The sequence below is a fragment of the Prionailurus bengalensis genome, chromosome B1, assembly GCF_016509475.1.
Source record: "Prionailurus bengalensis isolate Pbe53 chromosome B1, Fcat_Pben_1.1_paternal_pri, whole genome shotgun sequence".
Classification (NCBI taxonomy): domain Eukaryota; kingdom Metazoa; phylum Chordata; class Mammalia; order Carnivora; family Felidae; genus Prionailurus; species Prionailurus bengalensis.
Window position 1 is genome coordinate 27,240,153 of NC_057344.1, and position 22,643 is coordinate 27,262,795.

At 40.7% G+C, this 22,643-nt stretch overlaps 1 protein-coding gene across 2 annotated transcripts in view; it reads left to right on the plus strand.

Moving 5' to 3' along the window:
• Nucleotides 1–20,717, plus strand: part of TNKS (tankyrase) — a 215,720-nt gene extending 195,003 nt beyond the window's left edge. For both annotated transcript variants that reach the window (XM_043560611.1, XM_043560620.1), the window contains exons 23-27: nt 813–887; nt 1,748–1,853; nt 2,436–2,622; nt 5,283–5,439; nt 14,991–20,717. In XM_043560611.1, coding sequence (XP_043416546.1) covers nt 813–887; nt 1,748–1,853; nt 2,436–2,622; nt 5,283–5,439; nt 14,991–15,077 — 612 coding nt within the window. In that variant the 3' untranslated portion in view covers nt 15,078–20,717. The remainder of the gene's footprint in view (nt 1–812; nt 888–1,747; nt 1,854–2,435; nt 2,623–5,282; nt 5,440–14,990) is intronic.
• The last annotated feature ends 1,926 nt before the right edge of the window (nt 20,718–22,643 follow it).

A 22,643-nucleotide genomic window follows, 5' to 3' on the forward strand; every position in this document is an offset into this window, starting at 1 on the left:
CATGCCTGGCCAGTCTGTCAGGAGAGCATCAGATCTTCTAGCAGCTCAGTGCCTGATCCTTCTTTTACTGGTCACAAATTTGCATCATACTGTCAGAAATGTGACGAATACCTTCACAGATAGAGCAGTGAGATGGAGAGTTAACTCATTGGAGTCAATTCTGTGAGGAACTTGGGTCTTCCAAACATGTTACTTTTCCATCATTCTTTTGAATTTGGAGCGTGGGAGAAGAGCAAGGACTGCGCGGAAGAAGGTTACTCCCCCTGGGCAGACGTCATCCAGCTTCGCCCAGTCTGTCTGTGCAGATGCACTTTGAGATCCCAGAATAAAGAGAGAATATGGGGTATCTCACCTAGGGAACAAAAACTTACTAATTTTTAAAAATCACATTTGTTTGATGAGTTTAATGAGTATTCATCGAATGTGAGGAGTTGAAGTTTGACTTCACCCCGGTGTGGCTTCTCCTCAGTACCATAAAATAGAAATGGAGATGGCTTAGTGTGATGTTTTATTTCTGTGTTTTCCCACAGTGCTCACAGGAAAAGCTTTTAAAGCTTTTTTTTTTTTATTAGGAAAAAAGAAAATGTAGAGGTTTAATATCTATATTTCTGACTTATTTTCTCATCAGAAATACTCATCCACTAGACTTTGTTGAACAATTTACAGTGAACTCCCGTTTATTTCTTAGTGCTGAGTCTGAGAGTCATCAGTAAAACAATATAACAGAAGGTGAATGTTGAAAACGACAGAGGAATGTCTTTAGAATTAGATACTGGCATCTTTTCAGAAAGTTATTTTATTTTGTTCTATAGATGCAAAGTACGATTCGAGAACACAGAGATGGTGGTAATGCTGGTGGCATCTTCAACAGATACAATGTCATTCGAGTAAGTTTTTAAAATTTCAGGGTGAAAATTAGATTGCAAGGTGTGCCTGAAATCAAATATAGAAAATGACAAATTTTTTCTAAGCTTCCTGCTTTTAAACTGCCAAGATAATCGGGTCATCTGTTGCCTGACAGTCAGGTGTTACCTTCCTCTGACCCCTCAAGACCATACTTCGCTAGAAACAGAGACTGGGTGGAAAGAGGAAAGCTACAGACTGGAGTCTAGATCTGCTGCCGTTGCTGGTACAGAGGCAGTGAGGAGACCTGGCCCACCCACATATTTAGACTGTAGCTGACAGTGATTTTTATCACCACCTCAGAGCCGTGTCCAGAGCCCGGATTTTCAGTCTGAGTCAGCGATTGTATCAGAATGCATATATCTCTTCGTCTCCGTATCTCAATCAGTAATATAGGATAGATGTGCTTTTTTCAAGGGAGCGTCCTAAAGACGAGTAGAATCTGTTGAGCGCAGGCTTATCCCTTTTGAGTTACACCAGCGCACGTCAGAATTCCCTGGAAAGATTTTCGAAGAAGGTAGATGTGCAGGCCCCTATATCCTAAAACTCGGCAAGCCTGGGCGGAGTCTAGGAATAACTCTGTTTTTTCTTTAATTCTTTGGGTGATTTTGAGGCACAGCCAGGTCTAGTGCAGAGTAACAAAAGCCAGAGCTGAAAATTATGTCACTAAAAGCCAGAGTGTTAACTTAGTCATGCTACCTGGCAACTTTATCATTTTCAGGTAATGTTTTCAGCAAACAAAAATTGAACCTTCCTAAAAGAAAACATACTTTTCATTTTAAATTATAAACTGCCACTTGACATTCTTTGCACTCATTTGCTTCTTTCTTCCTCATCCTTAAAGATTCAAAAAGTTGTCAACAAGAAGTTGAGGGAACGATTCTGTCACAGACAAAAGGAAGTGTCTGAGGAGAATCACAACCATCACAATGAGCGCATGCTATTTCACGGTGAGCATCAGGCCCGCCATTATTTCTCTGGGCTTTTTTGCGAATTCTGATGTCATCGACCGTATCAGTGTTGTTAAAAATGGCTGGTTTTGAGTTTTTGTTTTAATTCTGCGTTACCAGTTTTGTAATGCATTGCATGTTAGTACGGGCTTTCCAAGGCATGCAGAGTGAAAATCACTTCACAGAAATTGTTTTAGAACTCATATTGCAAGTTGAGCCATCTAGATGACGAAATATTTTTATTATAGTTTAGCATCATTGCTTCAGCGTATCTGATTATCTGTTTTTGTGTAAAGTAAGGTTGCGTGTAAAATCTGTATTTTTAAAGCCGCATTGTACTTTGGTATCTAAAATCTCCTGCCATCTGCAGAATCCATATTACATCCTTGCTTGGTGAACACCGTAGGTCCCTGCTAAGATTCTAGTACAAGATAATAATTTATGTAAGGTAGACCATCTTACAACTTCATTTGTGCATCACTAATTACTTAATATTAACGTGCCAAGTGCAAAATAGTTTGCAGCTAATTGAGACTCCAGACAGGTACTCAAAAACTGATCTTTCTGTGTTTGTATTTTTAGGTTCTCCTTTCATTAATGCCATTATTCATAAAGGGTTTGATGAGCGACATGCATACATAGGAGGAATGTTTGGTGCCGGGATTTATTTTGCTGAAAACTCCTCCAAAAGCAACCAGTATGTTTATGGAATTGGCGGAGGAACAGGCTGTCCCACGCACAAAGATCGCTCGTGTTATATATGTCACAGGTGAGCACCTTGGTCTCGTATAGTGGTTGCTATCCTCAGGTCACGAACCGGATTAGTTTCTCAGGCTCTGCTGAAGTCACAGGTTATCCTCAGTGTTGATAATGGATCACACGGATTCGGGGTTGGATGGGAATAGCTGATCAGCCTGTGTCCTAAGAAGAGAAACGACAGCACAGCTAACAGCGGGGCTGGGAAAAACCAGGTATCTGCCAACCAGTCATAGGTTATGATGAAGCTCCCTCCAGCTGGACTTGCTCCCTGAGCGTCACTTGCTGAGGTTCAGATTCAGAACAAGAAAAGGTTGAGAATTTTATCTGTCGAATAACCTTGAGCATTAGACACATTTGAACTAAGACACAACTTCTATAAACAAGTTGAATCTTCAATTTCCTTCTGATGTTGCTAGCAGTGTTTAAGGCAGGATATATAGTCAGCCTTGAGAAGTCTAATTGCAGAATATTAACTTTGGATTTAATAGTAAACAAACGAATATTAGCCTTTTAAATAGAATTTTAAAACTCAAATTCAAGAGAATAATAGTACACTGTCTCTGAAGTCAGTGAAAAAAATGCCATTCTCTTCCCTGCCATTGGAAAAAATACAAACAAATTATACATCACAGAGATTGCCGTTGATTGCATTTTTCTTTAACCAGATGGAAAGCCAGGTTAGTTAGAGATCTTGTAATTCAGAGGAAAGCTCAAAAAGACCCAGATAGCCTTGAAATACATAGAGTTTTTGACTTTAAAACTTCCTGCCCTCCATTACTTTATGAAAAAATTATAGCCGTCAGCAGTTCTAGGATGGATCCGGTATGTCCAGAAAAAAACGGTCTTTCTATTAAAGCCGCCATGGTTAATAATACACAAAAATTCCCAGGGATACGTAACATGCAAAAACTCTCTGCTGCTGCAAACCTATCCTAAATAAACAATAAAAATGAGCCTAGATGAGCAGTTGCCCATGACAACTAGACACATAGGTTTATGTCTTAGCCAGGATTTCCTAGAAAACAGAGCCTGAAGCAAAAGCTGATGTACTAACGCTTTCTTGGCAAGTGCGATACCAGGGAGGCAGGAACGAGGGCACACGAGGAAGTGAGGTGGAGAAGGAGGCAGAGCAAAGACCGTGAGATGATGCATCAGTGAGTTGGCCTGTTTCATAACGAGCAGGTGGTCACTGAGTCCGCGAGACGTCGTCAGAGAGGCTGTGTGAACTCCTGCATCTCAGAATAGGACATCATGGGAGGATACAGAGGAATTTGTCTGCTGGCCCTTGTCTGGCACTGTCACTAGTTGCCCCACGGGACATCGGTATCCCCGTGTCTGGGGCTGTTGCGTCTGCAGAATGCAGCACAACACGCAAAGCTGGCGAGTGAGCAAGCAGAAGCCAGTACCCTCCACCTGTCCGTCTGCAGCCCACCACTTCGTGGGCCGGTCCTGCGTTTTCTCCTGCCTCCACAGCTCTGGGGCAGGAAGCAGAAGCCAGGAGGTGGGGGCCTGTCAGGTCAAGCTCTGCGTGACCTAAGGACTGAGAATAGCCATGGCAGTGGGCGGGCAAGGTCCAGTGACCCCCAAGTGCCGCCATAATGTGAAATGGGGCTCAAACATCTCCCTCTAATACAGAGCCAAACCTTTTCCTCTGGGACCTGCGGGAGATGCAGCCGGTACTGAGCCAGCACCCCACAGGGTCATCAGTAACATCATGCTGAAAAAGCAAACCCAGGCAGGACCCAGTTAGACTGGGTCTGGCACAGTTTGGGCTCAAAATGATATCTCTGGTTGGTTATAATGCAGAGATCATACTGTGTAACTAAAAACAAACCATTTGACTGAATACTGTTTTACACATTTAACAGTGTGACCAATCTCACTGACTGAAGTGTTGATAGTGTATATTAAAGGTTCGCAAACGTTTATTTTAAAGGGCCACGTAATAAGTACTTTCGGCTTCACGGGCCATATGATCCCTGTCACAGTGACTCCCCTCTGCCCTTGTAGTGCAAAAGCAGCCACAGATGACATGTAAATAAATGTGCGGCTGTGTTCCAATAAAACTTTATTTACAAAAACAGGTGGCCGACTAGATTTAGCCCATAGGCCGTAGCGTCTCAACCCCTAGTTTATATAGTACACCTTCTTCCCAGTCAACCTTTCGTGTTCTCTGTAATATTTAACATCTACCCCAATTGGTGTTTCTCCCAAGTAGGAGGATTCCTAGCCGTACATTTAAGCTAAGCAGTTTTGTATATGATCCACTTTTATTATTATTTATTTCATCCTTGTTTTTACTTCTTCATAATGAGTAAACCCAGTCTTAATTTCAGATGCATCTGCCCTCTGTTTATTTGCTTCAGTTTCCTCCTTTTCATCCTCTTAGAACTCAGTTTTTGCTAGTATTTCTCTTGTCCCGCTAGTCAAAACTCACCAGGGATTTGCTGTCATTGGTTGTGTAACTAACTATTGAGCCTGCTGACTGTTTATAGTAAATCAGTTATCACCTCCCATCCCATTCCTACTTATATTTGAAAGTGACATTTTAAACTAGCTTGCCTTGTGTGAAATAGTTTTTATAAAATCACAAATATAACAATTTTATCACTCTAAGATTGAGTGCCTCCTTCAAAGCATCACTTTCCTTTCTTTACTTTTCTTCTTTAGACAAATGCTTTTCTGTAGAGTGACCCTTGGCAAATCCTTTCTGCAATTCAGCACCATGAAAATGGCTCATGCCCCTCCAGGACATCACTCGGTGATCGGGAGACCAAGTGTGAACGGGCTGGCATATGCTGAATATGTCATCTACAGAGGTGAACAGGTATGGTATTCGTTAGATAAGCATAACTGAGTCGCTAAAATGTCGGTGCGAGGAGAGCTAAGACCAGCTTCTGTTTAGAGAATTTTCCTTTTTTTAAAAAAAAAAATATTGTATTTATTTTAGAATTTTTACTACTTTTTTTTTAATTTGGGAGGGGGAGCGGACAGAGAAAGAGGGAGAGAGAGAGAATTCCAAACAAGCCTCACACTCACGCTCAGCGCAGAGCACTACAAGGGGCTCGATCCCACCACCATGAGATCGTGACTCGAGCTGAAGCCAAGAGTCAGACGCTTAACCGACTGAGTCACCCAGGTGCCCCTAAAGAATTTTCCTGATGGATGTCCTTGCCATAGGCTGGTCACATGAGTTGAATCTCTATATTTCTGATCATGGCACTTAACATAGAACAATAGTTTTGTGAGTTGTAAAGCTACATTAAATTCTGCCGACTGCCCAAGGCTCCAAAGTAAAATTGTCAACAAAGCAGGAAAACTTCCTGTCATTTTTCAACCAAGTCCCTAACTCTCACAGTACTACTAAATGCCTACCGATTTGTCTAAAAACAAAGATCAGTTTGTCTGAACTTCATTGAATTCCAAATGGATACCTTAACTACTCTGATGGAGAAGAGGAAAAACAAAATGGAGAAAGGAGAAATTAAGTACAAGTAACATATGAGAACAGTATTATATGCCATCAGTCGTGGGCCACAAATCCTGAACTCCATTTAGTAGACATGTTGATGGTGGGGATATGGGCAAAGCGATGAAATGCCTTTAGGTGCATTGTAGGATTGAACAAATGAGTAAATGTGTTGATGTTTGATTTGGGACCTGGGATTCTCATGGTAGAAGAAGGGACATAAAAAATGCAAAGATGGACTGAAATTGGAGGTATCGATAGGAACTCATTGTTTCTAATGTATGTATGTGCACTGGTAAGTCCATGTTATGTGTAGGTATGTGGGTAAGAGTATATGTAAGCGTATGTATGTATATGAGCATATATTCACATATATTTCTTAGCACTGTCTGCTAAAAACAAGAAAACCCCAATAGCGGTGAACATACTCAGACCTAGACCTTGGTTGGTCTCTAATACCATTCCCCACTGAAAGGAACCCGGCGTCTCTGGAGAAGCAGCTAATTCCAGGGCTGAAGCAGAATAGGAACAAGTGAGCCTGGACCATCCTGTTATGCCAGAAAGGAATGAAGTGGTGAGGGCATGTCATAAGGACACAGGGCCAGCATGAAGGGGCTCCCACTGGCCAAATCTGGAACAGTTGGAATACCAAAATAAGTACAGTAATAAATTTTAAGCCACTGGGAAAAATAGGAATTCATGACTCTATACTGATAACAAATAGGTAAGTAAATAAATGAAGGGGCAAAGAAGGTTATGCTTACAGTAGAAAGCCAAGGGCAGATGAGGACATGTGGAGGGAGGATTTGAAAAGTCATCATCTTGAGACCACTGTGGCAAGAATCATAAGTGGATGCTAAATCTAGGAGATAATTTTGATAAGAAAAATGATATTTGCATGGTGTTCTCATTAACTACAAAGGAGAAGCAAACAGTAATGATACATTGGAGAAAGGGGGCCAACACCTTGACCAGATGGTCGAAATTAACATCACTAATGAGGGACAGACAGAAATAGAGTGGGCCTCCAGATATATTCTGAGAAGGGCACATCCTCTATGCAGTATTCTAGCCAAGAATGCATAACCCTGGTCTAATCAAAATGAGGAATGTTCTAGTAAAAAAAATATGGGAATGGAGCACCTGGGTGGCTCTTTCAGTTAACTGTCCAACTCTTGATTTGGGCTCACATCATGATCTCGCAGTATGGTAGACTGAGCCCCACATTAGGCTCTGTGTGCTGATAGCACGCAGCCTGCTTGGGATTCTCTCCCTCTGTCTATGCCCCGCCCCTGCTCATGGTGTGTGCTCTCTGTCTCAAAATAAAGAAATAAAGTTTCCATTAAAATGTGGGAAGATTAGATTCTTTAGAAATGTAAATATGATAAAAGAGAAAGGCTTTAGAAACTTTCCAGATTAGGGGGGCTTGGGTGGCTCAGTCAGTTAAAGGTTCAACTTTGACTCAGGTCATGATCTCACAGTTCGTAGGTTCAAGCCCCCCTGTCGGGCTCTGTGCTGACAGCTCAGAGCCTGGAGCCTGCTTCGGATTCTGTGTCTCCCTCTCTCTCTGCTCCTCCCCTGCTCACGCTCTGTCTCTCTCTCCTTCTCTCAAAAATAAATAAACACTTAAAAAAAATTTTTTTTAATAAAAAAAAAACCTTTCCAGATTAAATGAAACCCAAGAGATAGGACAACTAACGTAAGGTCTTTCCCCCAAGTTGGACCTGGTATTGGAAGAGAAACAGCATCATTAAATCCACTGATGGGGTGCCTAGATGGCTCAGTTGGTTCAGCATGTGACTCTTGATCTCTCGGCTCAGGTCAGGATCTCACGGTTCTTGAGTTTGAGCCCTGTGTTGGTCTCTGCATTGATGGTGCAGAGCCTGCTTGGGATTCTCTCTCCCCCTCCCTCTCTCTCTCGGCCCCTCCCCCACTCTATCACACTCTCTCAAAAATAAATTAAACTTTTTAAAAAATTTAACCAAGACCATTGGAATATGAAGGATAGGTATTAAAGTATTAGCATAAAATTATACTGTTGATCCTGTGCTTATGTAAGAGAGTATCCCTATTCTTAGGAAATAAATACTGGCATATTTAGGGGTAAAGAACTATGATGATATATAGAACTTACTCTCAAATGGTTCAAAGAAAATATGGGTGTGTGTGTCTGTCTCCCTAGTACCTCCCTAGAGATTGGGGAGAGTGTACATGAGAATGTACATGACAAGGCAAAGGGGTAAATAAAAGCTTATTTTATGGATATGGGTAATGGGTGTACAGGTGTTTTGGTGACATTTTAATTTTTTCAATTTAATGTGTAAGTTTGCATTTGTTTCCAAATAAAAAGTTTAAAAACTGCCAAAGAACAAATTTGTCAAAATTTTCTGTGTAAATCAGAGAGAAAATACTTTCACTTTGATCCAGTAATTCTACTTCTAGAAATTTGTATTCAATATAATCAATGATGACCACCACCAAAAAAACACAAGCCCACAAAACCATATAAGGATGTTCATCACTGTCTTGATTACCGTAATGAAAAATTTAAATTGCCTAAATATTCAACAAGGAGAATGATTAAATAGGTGTTAGTATATTTATATGCCTGTGAGTTTAAAAAAATACATTTACGTGATTTATGTTAAATGGAGTCAACCCCAAAACTTAAGGGTATTGAGATTATGGGTGATTTCAGTGGTCTTCACCATACACTTTTCAAGAAAGTTACCTATGGTAAGAATAATGTATTTCATATTTGGGTGTAAAGAAATAATAAGGGCTACTTCAAAAATAATAGGTTTACATTTCTGATATTTGCTGATCAATCATCATTTCCTGAGTAATTTGGCTTGATAACTTGTTTACAATCTGTTGCTAAGAGAATTTTAGAGAATGATGTAGTCCAAGTCTATTTGAAAGAAAAAAGTCCTTTCAACAATGAAACGCAGGTAATAGTTGTTTTATTTCAAGGCATACTTGCCCGCATGGATATTGTTAAGTGTATTGTCTAGTAATTGAGTCATTTTCCGTTTCCATTTTGGCATTTCTCCTAAAGTTTGGGTGAAGTTTTCTGTTGGCAACTTTATTTCATTTCTCTTTGTTATACCTTAAATCATCCTTCACCCTTAGTACTAACACTTTCAAGAACACACAAATGTTTTATTCAGAGGGTTGATTTAAGGAGTATCATTCATCATTGGTGAGATTGTTTCTTTCTTTAGAATTGAAAAGATATGTTCAAAATTATGCTTGGAAGAAAAGTGGTTCTGATTTTAGTATATGGCTGGACTCAAAATGTCAGGAGTATTTTTGTATGTTGTACTTTAAGCATCACATTAAATTAGACATAAAGGAGAGGCATTCTCTGGCCATTGGTTGCTACAGAGATTTAGCCTTTATTTTACTGAAATGACACGAACAATGTAGTTATTTAACCTGGAAAGTAGAAAATTGTACAATAATTTATAGCATGATTTTCAAATATATAAGGTTATTCAAGAGACCATGATTCTTCTTCATCCCTGTGAAGAATAAACTGAAAGCATTGGAGTTTAGATAACAGTAGGGATCTGGGTTAAGGAATGGTTCCTGAAAGTCAGTTAGGACTTCCTGGAAGTCAGTTCCTAAAAGTCAGTTACCAAAGTGGTTGTTGAATTTTTTCTTAAAGGAACTTAAAAAAAAAAAAAAAAAAAAAAAGACATTCCACGCTTTTATAACCAGCATGGATATAAAGTGACTTGACAGGAAGTAACACTCGGTGGTTGATCCTGCGCCCTTCTGCTCCTGCGGTTAAATAATTCCCTTGTCTTAAATCCCTCTGGACTTGAATGTCTGTAATCAGCCTGTACACACAAACAGTGCGGTAGCCTAACCACTAGGAACCAGGGCCCTTAATCATTCATATCACTGGAGTCTTAGAATCTGCCTGACTAAAATTTACATGTGAGAGGGATCTCCTTAAATAGTGCACCACCAAAATGTAAACACTAGCATTACCAACTCCTTTGCTTCAGCAGCTTTTCTGCAAGCAAAACGAATGTGTCACACAAGGTATGGTAGATACTAAATTTCACTGAGACGAAAAGAAGTAGGAGTGTGCTTCACACTCATTTTTGACACTGGGCACATGCCAGTGTGGGTTGTTTTTGAATCCTTATTTTTCTGGGTCTGACTTACCTTCCCAAGCAAGACTGGAAGCTTCTTGACAGCAAAGGACCTTATCTCACCGCAGAGTACTTTATACATAGAGATGCTCAATACATGTATATTGGTGGTGAATAAATACTTTTCTTGACCATTTAACCATCTAGTTGGCTGGGCAGTTTGTCCATTTCTCCAGCAGTATTTGAGCTTTCCTAGAGTTTTTCGATTCCTAGAGTTTTATTCAAACTCTAGAATTAGGAGACTAGCTGACCTAGCCTGTTTTAGTAACTAGTTGACTAAAATACCATTTCAAGAATTAAGCAGTGGTCAAATCATAATAAAATAAGACTACAAACTTTTTAGTTATTGAAGCTTCAGATTGGAAAGTCAGGAGAGATGAAGATTGTTAATTGTGTTATTCCAACTAGAGGTACTAAGAAGATAGAAACCATTGCTGTTTTTACATCAAATCAGAGCAGACTAGAATTTTGGGAAACATATTATGAGTGATAGTGTTTCCTTACACATGTACACAGTTATAACTTTTAAAGACACATTTACATTTTTTATTCTTTTTATTCTTGCTGAGACCCCCTCAGGAGGGGTCTTTTTTTAAGTGTTTATCCTTATGTCTTTAATAAATCATGATAATAATGTTAATAGTGACAATTTACACATACCAAATTCTTAGTCGGCCAAACCTATTCTAAGATCTTCGCATTTAATGCTTACAAAAATCTTAGTATTATTACCGTTCCCCTGTATAGATGAGGAAAGTGGAGGCAAAGACCTGTAACAGTTTCTGCCTCCTAAAAATCAGATGTGAAATTAGAAATAATCCAGTCAGTCAATCGCATGTTTATTTCTGCATTTTAAATATTCAACAGTGCAGGTTTTTTTCTGGTTTATCCACTGTATTCTCTATGCTGCACTTTTCACCCCCACAACTTACTTAAATAACTAGAATTTTGTACCTCTTAATGCCTGTCACCTGTTTCTCCCATCCCCTCACCTCCTTCCCATCTGGCAACCACCAATTTGTTCTCTGCATTTGTGAGGCTGGGTTGGTTGGTTTGTTCATTCGTTTGTTTGTTTCAGGGTTTTTGTTTAAGTTTTTATCTAAATGTCTATTAACATAGAGCATAATATTAGTTTCAGGTGTACAGTATAGTGACTCAGCATTTCCATACAACACCCAGTACTCATCACGACAAGTGCTCTCCTTAATCCCCGTCACCTATTTCGCCCATCCCCCCACCACTGCCCCTCTGTAACCATCAGTTCTCTATAGTTAAGGGTCTGTTTCTTGGTTTGCCTCTCTTTTTTTCCCTTTGCTCATTCATTTTGTTTCTTAAGTTCCACATACGAATGAAATCCTATGGTATCTGTCTTTCTCTGACTGACTTATTTCATTTTAGCATTATGCTCTCAAGTCCCATCCACGTCGTTGCAAATGGCAAGCTTTCATTCTTTTTTATGGCCGAGTAACATTCCATCGTGTATGCATACACCACTTCTTGTTTATCCGTTCATCAGCCAGTAGACACTTGGGCTGTTTCCCTATCTTGGCTATTGTAAATAATACTGTTGTAAACATAGGGGTGCATATATCCCTTTGAATTACTGTTTTGTGTTCTTTGGATAAATGCCCAGTAGTGTGATTGCTAGATCATAGCATAGTACTTTTTTAAATTTTTTGAGGAACCTCCATACTGTCTTCCACAGTGGCTGCACCAGTTTGCATTTCCACCAACAGTGCATGACGGTTCCTTTTTCTCCACAGCCTCGCCAACACCGTTGTTTCTTATGTTCTTGATCCTAGCCATTCTGACAGGTACAAGGTGATATCTCATTATAGTTTTTATTTGCATTTCCCTGATGATAAGTGATAATGAACATCTTTTCACATGTCTGTTGGCCATCTGGATGTCTCTTCTTTGGACAAATGTCTGTTCATGTCTTTTGCCTATTTTTTAAATTGGATTATTTGGTTTTTGGGTGTTGAGTTGCATGTTTTTTATGTATTTTGAATACTGACCCTTTATCAGCTATGTCATTTGCAAATATCTTCTCCCATTCCATAGGTTGCCTTTTGGTTTATTGATTGTTTCTTCACTGTGCAGAAACTTCTTAGTCCCAGCAGTTAATTTTGCCTTTGTTTCCCTTGCCTCAGGGGACATATCTAGAAAAAAATTGCTATGGCCAATGTCAGAAAAATTATTGCCTGTGCTCCCTTCTAAGATTTTTATGATTTCAGGTCTCACATTTAGGTCGTTAATCCATTTTGAATTTTATTTTTGTGTATGGTATAAGAAAGTGGTTCAGTTTCATTTTTTTGCATGTTACTGTCTAGTTTTCCCAATACTGTTTACTGAAGAGACTACCTTTTTCCCATTGGATATTCTTTCCTGCTTTGTTGAAGATTAATTGACCATATAATTGTGGCTTTATTTCTGGGTTTTCTGTTCTGTTCCACTGATCGGTATGTCTGGTTTTGTGCTGGTAGCATAGTGTTTTGGTTACTACAGCTTTGTAATATAGCTTGAAGTCTGTGATGCCTCCAGCTTTGCTTTGCTTTTTCAAGATTGCTTTGACTATTCAGGGTCTTTTGTGGTTCCATACAAATGCTAGGATTGTTTGTTCTAGTTCTGTGAAAAATGTTGGTGATATTTTGATAGGGATTGCATTAAATGTGTAGATTGCTTTGGGGTAGGATAGACATTTTAACAATATTTGTTCTTCCTGTCCATGAGCAGGGAATGTCTTTCCATTTCTTTTTGTCTTCAGTTTCTTTTACCAGCATTTCATAGATTTCAGAATACAGGTCTTTCACCTCTTTGGTTACAAGCTGGATTCCTAGGGATCTTATTATTTTTGGTGCAATTATAAATGGGACTGTTTTCTTAATTTCTCTTTCTGCTGCTTCATTATTGGAGTATAGAAATGCAACAGATTTCTGTACATTGATTTTATATCCTGCAACTTTACTGAATTCATTTATCAATTCTAGCAGTTTGGGGTGGAGTCTTTAGGGTTTTCTAAATATAGATTAGTATAGAATGTAGCATAATAATGTCATCTGCAAATAGTGGAAGTTTTACTTGTTCATTGCCAATTAGATGCCTCTGATTTCTTTGTGTTGTCTGATTGCTGTGGCTAGGACTTCCAGTACTATGTCGAATAAAAGTGGAAAGAGCAGATATCCTTGTCTTGTTCCTGATCGTATGGGGAAAGCTCTCCGTTTTTCCCCATTGGGGATGATATCAGCTGTGGGCTTTTCATATCTGGCCTTTTTTATGTTGCTGTATATTCCCTCTAAACCTACTTTGTTGAGGGATTTTATCATAAATGGATGTTGTATTCTATCAAATGCTTTTTCTGCATCTATCGAAATGATTATATGGTTCCTACCCTTTCTCTTATTAGTGTGATGGATCACACTGATTGATTTGTGAATATTAATACCCTTGCAACCCAGGAATAAATCCCACTTGATTGTGGTGAATGACTTTTATAATGTATTGTTGGACTTGGTTTGCTAGCATTTTCTTGTGTTTGTTTTGTTTTGTTTTTTAGATTCCATATAAGTGAAAGCATGAGGTATTTGTCTTTCTCTGCCTGACTTACTTCACTCCAGAAATACCCTCTGAGGCCATCCATATTGTCACTAATGGCAAGATCTCATTTTTTTCAATGGCTGAGTCATATTCCATTACACACACACACACACACACACACACACACCACCTTCCTTATCCATTGATCTATCGATGGATGCTTAAGTTGCTTCTGTCTTGGCTACTGTACATAATGCTGCAGTGAACATAGATGGTCATGTATCTTTTTGAAAGTCCGGTTTTTTTAATCTTTTTTTTTATATTATTCCATATCTGTATACAAGTAATTTATAAGTCAGCATTCAGCAAATTATTTTTGGGCCCCGAAACATTTACCTCACCAAAGAGTAGTAGTTTGCAGGCCCAGACCTCTCTGAAATACTGCATCCAGCTGTGTCATTATATTTAGGGTTGAAGAACTCCTATGTAGTACACATACTACAAGGGGGTTTTGCCCCCCACTCAGTTGTCTGGTGAAGGTTTGTAACAACTTCCCCTAAGAAGTACTCTTTCCATTCCAGATCCTGAGCCTTTCATTTTATGTACTGCAAGAAAAAGAGACAAGAGAGACTATATGGGGTGGAGGGCCTAAATCTGAACCACTATGTTACCTTTCGTTAGTCACCTTTTAAACATTATCTCCAAACTGTTGCCTCTACATTACTGGTGACTCCACAAGCCTCATTCTTCCTGCTTCTAGTTCAGTAGGTTCTATTTGTCATTAATTAATTTGAAATTAGTTTGAAATCGGTTCAGCCAAATTACTTTTTCATTTAACAAACTTCGTACACATGCTGTGTGACAGCACCACGTTAGATGAGGTGAGAGAGATTATCTCCTGCCTTAGCTTTCCCATTAATGCCATGTGCATGACAGGTGAATGCAGTACTTTAAAGTACTCAAAGTAGAAATAACATTAAAACCATTCTCTCGATTATAGGGTCTAGATACATTTATGTACAAGATACGGGTAGATCGTGTATGTTTGGGGCGGGGGTGGGGGCAGGTTTAGACACCTGTTGATTGGCTGGTCTTTGCAGGCTTTGGGTATGTATAGAATATTAATGATGATCAACAGCCTCTGAGACATCCACTTAATATCTTACCTGCCAAAGGAGTGATTTGTTTTCTTCCGGTCCTTTGCAGGCCTACCCAGAGTATCTCATCACATACCAGATCATGAAGCCAGAAGCTCCTTCGCAAACCGCCACAGCCGCGGAGCAGAAGACCTAGTGAAGGCCCCCAGGGAAAAGCCAGATCGGATTTAAACTTGGGACTGGATTACAGTGGATTGTTTCCAACAAAATCAATATTCCGTAAATCCCTGACAGCCTAGAAATAAGCTGTTTGTCTTTTATAAAGCATTGCTATAGTGATGAATATAGTATGAGTAACTGATAAATACTCAACTGCTACTGTTCCCTTTGAGGAAATGTTTACAGGGGCGGCCTTTTAACATATCTCAGGCTCATTTGCATTGCAATTGTCCATTTCTAAAACAAGATTGCTTTGATCTGGGCTTGGAAATGGAAAAACAAAACATACTTTCCCAAATTTCACAATTTACACACTACGTTTGCTTTGTTATATATGGCACGTGTATGCAACAAATACCTATGTCAGGCTCATTTTAAATGTTTTATAAACATGCATCATTCTTTTTTTTTTTCCTTTTCCTTTTTTTTTTTTTTTGGTTTTTTTTTTTTTGGTATGTGTTTTTGTTTACTTTGAAAATGAGCCAGAGCCTTCTCGAGGATATTTTGCACAAAGTCACACTGACTAAAATCATTAGCAATGCAACATGAGCTTCTGGCTGAGCAAGACTTAGTTTCCCCCTTTTTTTTCACTCTGATCTATTTTGTATCTGTATTTCGTATTATTGTAAATCGGGTGGGGAAGGAAAAACATCAGGTTTTAGTTTCCTTTTATGACTTGGCCAGTCTTACAAGGGAAAGGCACACAGGTCAGACTGACTTAGGAGCTCGCTAGCTCAGAAAAGTGGAAGCTGCTGTGGGCCCCTGCTCTTCCCGTTCCAGCCTTCGAGGTGTTGGGAGAGCGCCTGGTGCGGAGACCTCGGGAGAGCGCCTGGTGCGGAGACCTCCGAAGAGCGCAGCCGGGGAAGGGGGGTGGGGGGTGATGTGTCTCGGAGCTCAGGAAACACCACAAGACGGTGTGGGGGACCCCACTGACGCGTGGGAGGAGCACGTGGTTGCAGGATACCGTCGTAGGAAAGGCTCGCAGGGCCTCCTCCAAGAAAAAGTACTTCTCTTCGCCTAATCCGGACCGCCGGAAGAGTCACCCCCGAAATTAGCTGCCTTATTTCCAAATTGAGTGGAATTATTGTGCTCTATTAGAGTCACAAAAATCTTCATGGTTTCTCCAGTTCAAAAAGCTAAAGTTCACATCGTCTTTAGTAGATAGATGTGCAGGGACTTTTGTGTTTACTCCAGATTGGGGCTTATTTTGAGTGAGGTGCTTCAGATAGTTTATAGAGGTCCCTGCACTACGTTTCCGAACCGTTTCTTCAAACTTCTTAACAGACAAGGAGAACAAAAACTGAAACCAAAGCTCTTTTCGGTTATTTTTATAAATGAAGGTGGAGAAATACTATACTGTTTCTGCAGGAAGTTACTACTTTGTTTTGCATGTTTTAATCAATATTTGCCCGGTGCACATCAACGCTCCTAAAAGATTACCCATTCCAGTTTTTTACACTCGCCCTTTTCACCCGAACTGAATATCGAATTGACTGCATTAACTCACTTACTTTGACACGCTGTGCATCTTCTCAGCTTTGAAGCAAAAGTAACATAAATGTGGTTAGGAAAAAAAAGAAAAGGAGAAACAGTGTGACAACAAACTTGCCGTTTCAACTTCAATTTCTGAAAACCGGTTTATTTTTTAATGCAGGCTGATTAAGCTGTGACCTCATTTACTCTCCTAAAGGAAAATAAAATGGTTACATGCAAAAATTCTAGAATAGGCTCTTAAAGTATACACTTAGCTTTCTTTTTGGCTTGAGTCCAGTGCTAGAACTAGGCATCGGGAACTAGTTTGAGTTTTATAGCAGAATCTTGCATGGGTCCTCAAAATGAAATCAAGAATTAGCCTCAGTTGTTGCTTCTATTGAAGTTTTAGTGACCCAAGCTGGGTGTTCGTGTCTTGGCTACCTGTGTAATAGCACTAGAATTCCATACGAAGCTTCAGAGTTTAATATTTGTTAAGAAGGCCTTTTTCCTCCTTTCCTTTCTTTTTTGCCGTGTGTAACAATGGGTTGAAGGAATGGCATCTGTACTGTTTTCAGTAGCTGTGAAAGTGTATAATACTTGCCTCCCCACTTAGAAATAGTTTAAAATGGTAAACACAGCTGTGATTTTTAGTTCAGTAAAAGGGTTAATATGGTATAGATCTCAAAAGCTTTCTAGCTTTATTAAAAAGATAAGCCACTGCTCAACCGTGGTTATTTGTTGTTTCCGTCATACTAACTAGATTAATGGATGTGTTAAACTTCAGCCTTACACTTGAGAAGTCCACCTGTGGTTCAGTATCTAACCCGCCGATGTTCCGTATCTGATGTTCCGTGTGCCGAGTAAAGGTACTTGTGTAAGGAAGACATTTGCAGTGCTTCTTGTCTTGTAATGATCCAAGTGCATAGTAGTTGTCGAAAGAATGTGTATGTATTATTCATCTGCCAAGAGAATGGGTTCGTTGATATTTCACAGGAGCCAAATACATCTTTTCAAAACTTGAAAACCAAAGGTCATCATGAGTGCCCACAAGCTAGTACCAGTTGGTTACGTTTGGGACTTCCATCCACAGCAGTGTGAAAACCCCTTTGGAATATAAAAGCATGGCATGAACTTAGGCCGAAATCCATTTACTTTTTTGTATACCCACTTCTGTAGGAGCGCTAGCAAGTTGAGGACTTCAGTGTGGCCTCCCCTGAAATGGCCCTTCTGTTTTCCCAAACCAAATGGAAGAGAGAATCTGCACACCTCCACCAGCCTGACTGCAGTTCTAAAGTCAAATCTTCTAGACCTGATGCTTCCAGTTTACTGGGTATTGCCGGCTGGGTTCTTAACTCGTAAGTTAAGTGCTCTGGACACTCTCTCCTTGCACTTGGCCTTCATCCCTTTTCCTCAGGTTGCTAGTCTGGAATTGAGTAGCTCCAATAGTTACCTGTGACCCCACTCATCTTCCTCCCTTCTTCATCTTGAGTCTTGCAGAAGGAGACTGTGCTTCTGTTTGCATACCACGACCAGATCCGGTATGCGGCCTCCTGTGCTCTGCTCCGAAGATCCTGCCAATCGGTTAACAAATGACAGCATGGAAACCAGAGTTTTACTTCTATGCAAAATAATAGCAGTACAACCAGGATTCTTACTTACCCTTTCCTTCTTGGAATTCGGGATTTCTAGCTTTTCAGTAACATAAATAGAATAAGTAATATTAGGATGTTTTCATGACAGCATCCTTGTGCTCCTGGAGCTTGACATCAGCGGCTAGATTAATTTCCCTTTGCTCTCAAAATAGCAAAGTGCATTGATGTAGAGAGAGAAATGCCTGAACGTGGCAAAGAGAGTAATATAGATTAGTATTCTATTATTGTAGCCTTTATACAAAAAATAGCGCTTCAGTGTGCTCTGGAAGGGCAGCAGTAGAATGCACGAAGTTGCCTGGGTTCTTCTTTATTTCAGTCCACCTGCCAAGTGCACGGGGTTATTGGCCACTGCTCGCCCCCCCTTTCTCAACGTGCGCGCTCTGGAATCCTGTAAAGAGCCTTGAGAAAAGAAGTGGGTGTGTTCTCGGGCCCCTTGCCTCCAGTGTGGCCAGAGCCCGCTTGTATGAGGATGTGGGATAAGCGGCCTTCTTGCTGTGTTTTTCGTTGGGCAGTCGTCTCCTACAGAGCTATGGACTCCGGTCATGCGGGGAACACTCCAAGCCGACCTTAAGATAGGGTTTCATGTGTCAGAAATTCATTTAAAGACTAAACTCAAACTTGTTCAGTGTCAGTCAGTGACGGAAAAAGGAAAAGAACGTAATTGTGAAGATAATATTTGAGCTTTGGTTGGACACATCTCGCACCTGAACAGGAAATGCTTTTTTTGAAAAACCGCCCTGGAAGGTGAGGCGTCTTCAAATACCTTGTGCATTCTAAAATTAATAGACAATTAAATGTTTCTTCTTAAGAAAAAGCCTTAACTGTGGCAGAAACTTTTTAACCTTTTATAGCCTAATAAAGAAGTTAGAATTCCATTTCTCAGTGTTTGAAAGGTGTCAGTCGGGCATGTCTCGTGTATGTCACACCCATAAAGCTGATTTGATGAGGGTACGTATTTCACAACCGATGTTCCCTTACATGCCACGGACTGGATCTAATCAATCCCCCCTGATTTCTCGATGCCTGAAATTCCTCAGCGACCAGATATTCTGGTTTAAAGAAGTGCTGGCAGGATTTCAAAACTTAGCATTTGGGGGCGGGCGGAGGGGGACACAGCAGCATCTCACGAAGTGATACCACGTGGAGCCTGAGCGTTCCCCAAGCTGTTTTCTCATCATTTTAAATTACAAGCCATGGTTATGAGTGAAGGGCAGTAGGAAGCTCCAGCTTTTATACCCCAGGAGACCAAAGCCACTCGCCATGCGACCCATTTTCTACATCCGCCAGAGGTCCCGCCTCCTTTGAAATAACAGTCACGCCACAGGGGTGTCGCATTTGGGCTCCTCCTTCGTTCGTGTTTTCTTTCCCGCGTTACATTGTCACACTCACCCAGACTTCTCATGCGCCACAATTCAGATTGTTTTGCTACTTTTTCATCTGTTTGTGCATTTCCTCAGGCAGCCCTGAAAGCCCTTTGTTGATTGAGAGTATTTGCAGAGAAACACAGGAAAACTCTGGTAGTGGGGTGTCTCTCACGCTCCCATGCCCCTCCCAAGGTTCAGGATGAGGAGCGAGAACACGCAGCAGTACAAGCGGAACCAAACTCTTTGAGGCTAATAGCCTAGACCTAGAGGATGACCTTGACCCTGTAACCATTGTAGTGATTACACAAAATATTTAAGCTCTTCATGTGCATACAATACCTGCTTCTGCTTCCATTGTTTTAACATCACGGGTCTTAGTGGTAGTGGTATTTGTCTTTGATAGCTACAAACTATAAAGGTACTTTTATCAACAAGGTTTCTCAACATTTACAAAACCAGCTTTGAGGAAATCTAAGAGTGTTTCCTGGCAACAGCATTTGGAGTAGTGATCCTATGTTCCCATTGTGATGTTGGTCTGTGTGAGTAACCGTTGTAGTGACGCCTTGGTTCGTTATTGGTGTTGTTTTTATTTTTAGTCTCTCTGTGACCCACCCGTGGCAGGGGGTTCCAGTCCCCTCGCTTTGCTTTTTTGCGTTTGTCCGTTTGCAGGATTGCCAGATGAAATACGAGGCACCCAGTTACGTTTGAATTTGAGGTAAATAATTTTTTAGCTTAAATATGTTTCATGCACTATTTGGCACATACATACAGTAAAAAAAAAAAAAAAAGTTTCTCATTCTCTGAAATTCAAACTTAACTGAACATCCTGGCTTTTTGCTTTGTTTTATTTTGTTTTACCAAATCTGGCAACCCTATCGATTTGGTCATGGGAAATCGCTTACAGCATGTAAATTCTTCTAGTCTTTACCGTCTTTCCCGTGAAACAGAAGACCTTTTTTCCTTGCCCTCTACTTTCCAAACGAGGGCATCAAGGAACGTCACCTGCCTGCATGGTGGGTTTCTATTTAAGACATCTTTATGATTATATTTAACCTGTAATTGTGCTTTGGCTAAATGTCTAACAGTACTTGTAACTGTTTAATATTCAATAAAAACATTTTAAAAATATACTGTGTATGGACAGCAGTCAGCTCTGGAGTGTCGTCATTTCCCTGCTTGTCCATTTCAGCCTGACCACCCTTAACACAACTGACCTAAAACTGTCAGAATACAAGTAGCTGTTGTTCCTCTCGTCTTCCTGCTCAGATCCGTGCTGCAGACGCCTCATCCGCCCCTGTAAGCTCGCACGGGAGTGGGTGACGTCCAGCAGCCACGGGAAAAGAAGCACAGGTTCCTTTTAGAAATATCTCTGAAATGAAGGGGCCCGGGCTCTGGCGGCAGACCCACGCCGGCGCCCGGGGCATCTCGGAGGCCCTGCATGACTTCTGTGCCGAGACTCCCTGCCTCCACCACTCCCGGTGTGATACCTTCCAGGTGCAATGGGAAACGCAAAGCACCCGGCACGGTGCCTGGCACGTAGCACTAAGGAAATCATTCCCTTTTCTTCCATCCTCCTTTCTCCATGCCTCGTGGTGCATTACATAGCAAATTGGAAGCTAGCATTTTATCTACGACTTCTTTGCCAGAGGGTGGCAGAGTCACAAGAGGTCATAAATTAAGTACTTGCAAGCACGCTAATAACCCCACAAATAGCAATAGCTATCACTGAGCCCTTGTGATGAGCCGGGGACTCTATATATACCTTGTCATTAACAATCCCAACAACCGGGGTGCCTGGGTGGCTCAGTCGGTTAAGCGGCCGACTTTGGCTCAGGTCATGATCTCACCGCTTGTGAGTTCGGGCCCCACGTCGGGCTCTGTGCTGACAGCTCAGAGCCTGGAGCCTCTTCAGATTCTGTGTCTTTCTCTCTCTGCCCCCTCCCCTGCTCACACACTGTCTCTCTCAAAAATAAACAAATATTAAAAATAAAAAAAAAAAATTCCAACCACCCCACAGAATAGGAATTTTAATCCCCATTTTACAGATGAAGAAACTGAGACTCAGAGAGGTGAAACAGCTTAAATAACTGATGTCCCAGAATTCTTTCCAATATGGACTTTAACACCTGTTGACAGGCACCAAACCTGACTCTTGTCTGAAGCTGGTGTTTAAGCAGGAATGAAACCACCAAGGTGACTCTGCTACATGGTTTTATGTCGTCATCTCACGAGAAGATCAGATTCTAAGCGCCCTTGGGCTCCAGTTTCCCCTGTGGTTTTTGCTGATGTTAGAAAACAGAAATGATAGATTGCTTTTTAAATGTTTCTTTCTGCTGCTTCATTATTAGTGTATAGCAAATCAACTGATTTCTCTATGTTAATTTTGTATCCTGCGACGTCACTGAATTCATCCTAATAGTTCTTTGGCAGAGTCTTTCACAATGCCTTTTTAAAATTCAACACCAAAGACACGATCCACAGAAGAAAGAAGTTGATAAGCTAAACTTCATTAAAATTTTTTAAAAACCTCTTTGAAAGACACTGTGGAGAAAATGAGAAGACAAGCCACAGGCTGGGAAAAAATATTTGCAAGACACACATCTGACAAGACGTACTCCTGTCCAAAGCACGCAAAGGATTCTTAAGAGTCGATATTAAGAAAATGAACGAGCGGAGTAAAACATAGGCCACAGATCTGAACAGACACCTCACCGGAGAAGGTGAACAGATGGCGAGGAAGCGTATGAAAAGACACTCCACATTCTTTGTCATTAGGTGAGCGCAAGCTAAAACAACAAGAAAACAGGACACACGTAGAATGGCCGAGATCCCAGACGCGGACGAGAGCAAGTGCTGCTGAGGATGTGGAGTGATGGGAACTCTCACCCATTGCCAGTGGGAGCGCCAAACAGTACAGCCACTTGGAAAGACAGCTCGGCAACTGTCTCACAAAACTAAACACACAATCTTTACCTACAGTCCGGGAATTGTACTCCTTGGTATCTACCCAAAGGAGTGGAAAAGCACGTCCACGCAAAACCCTGCACGCGGGTG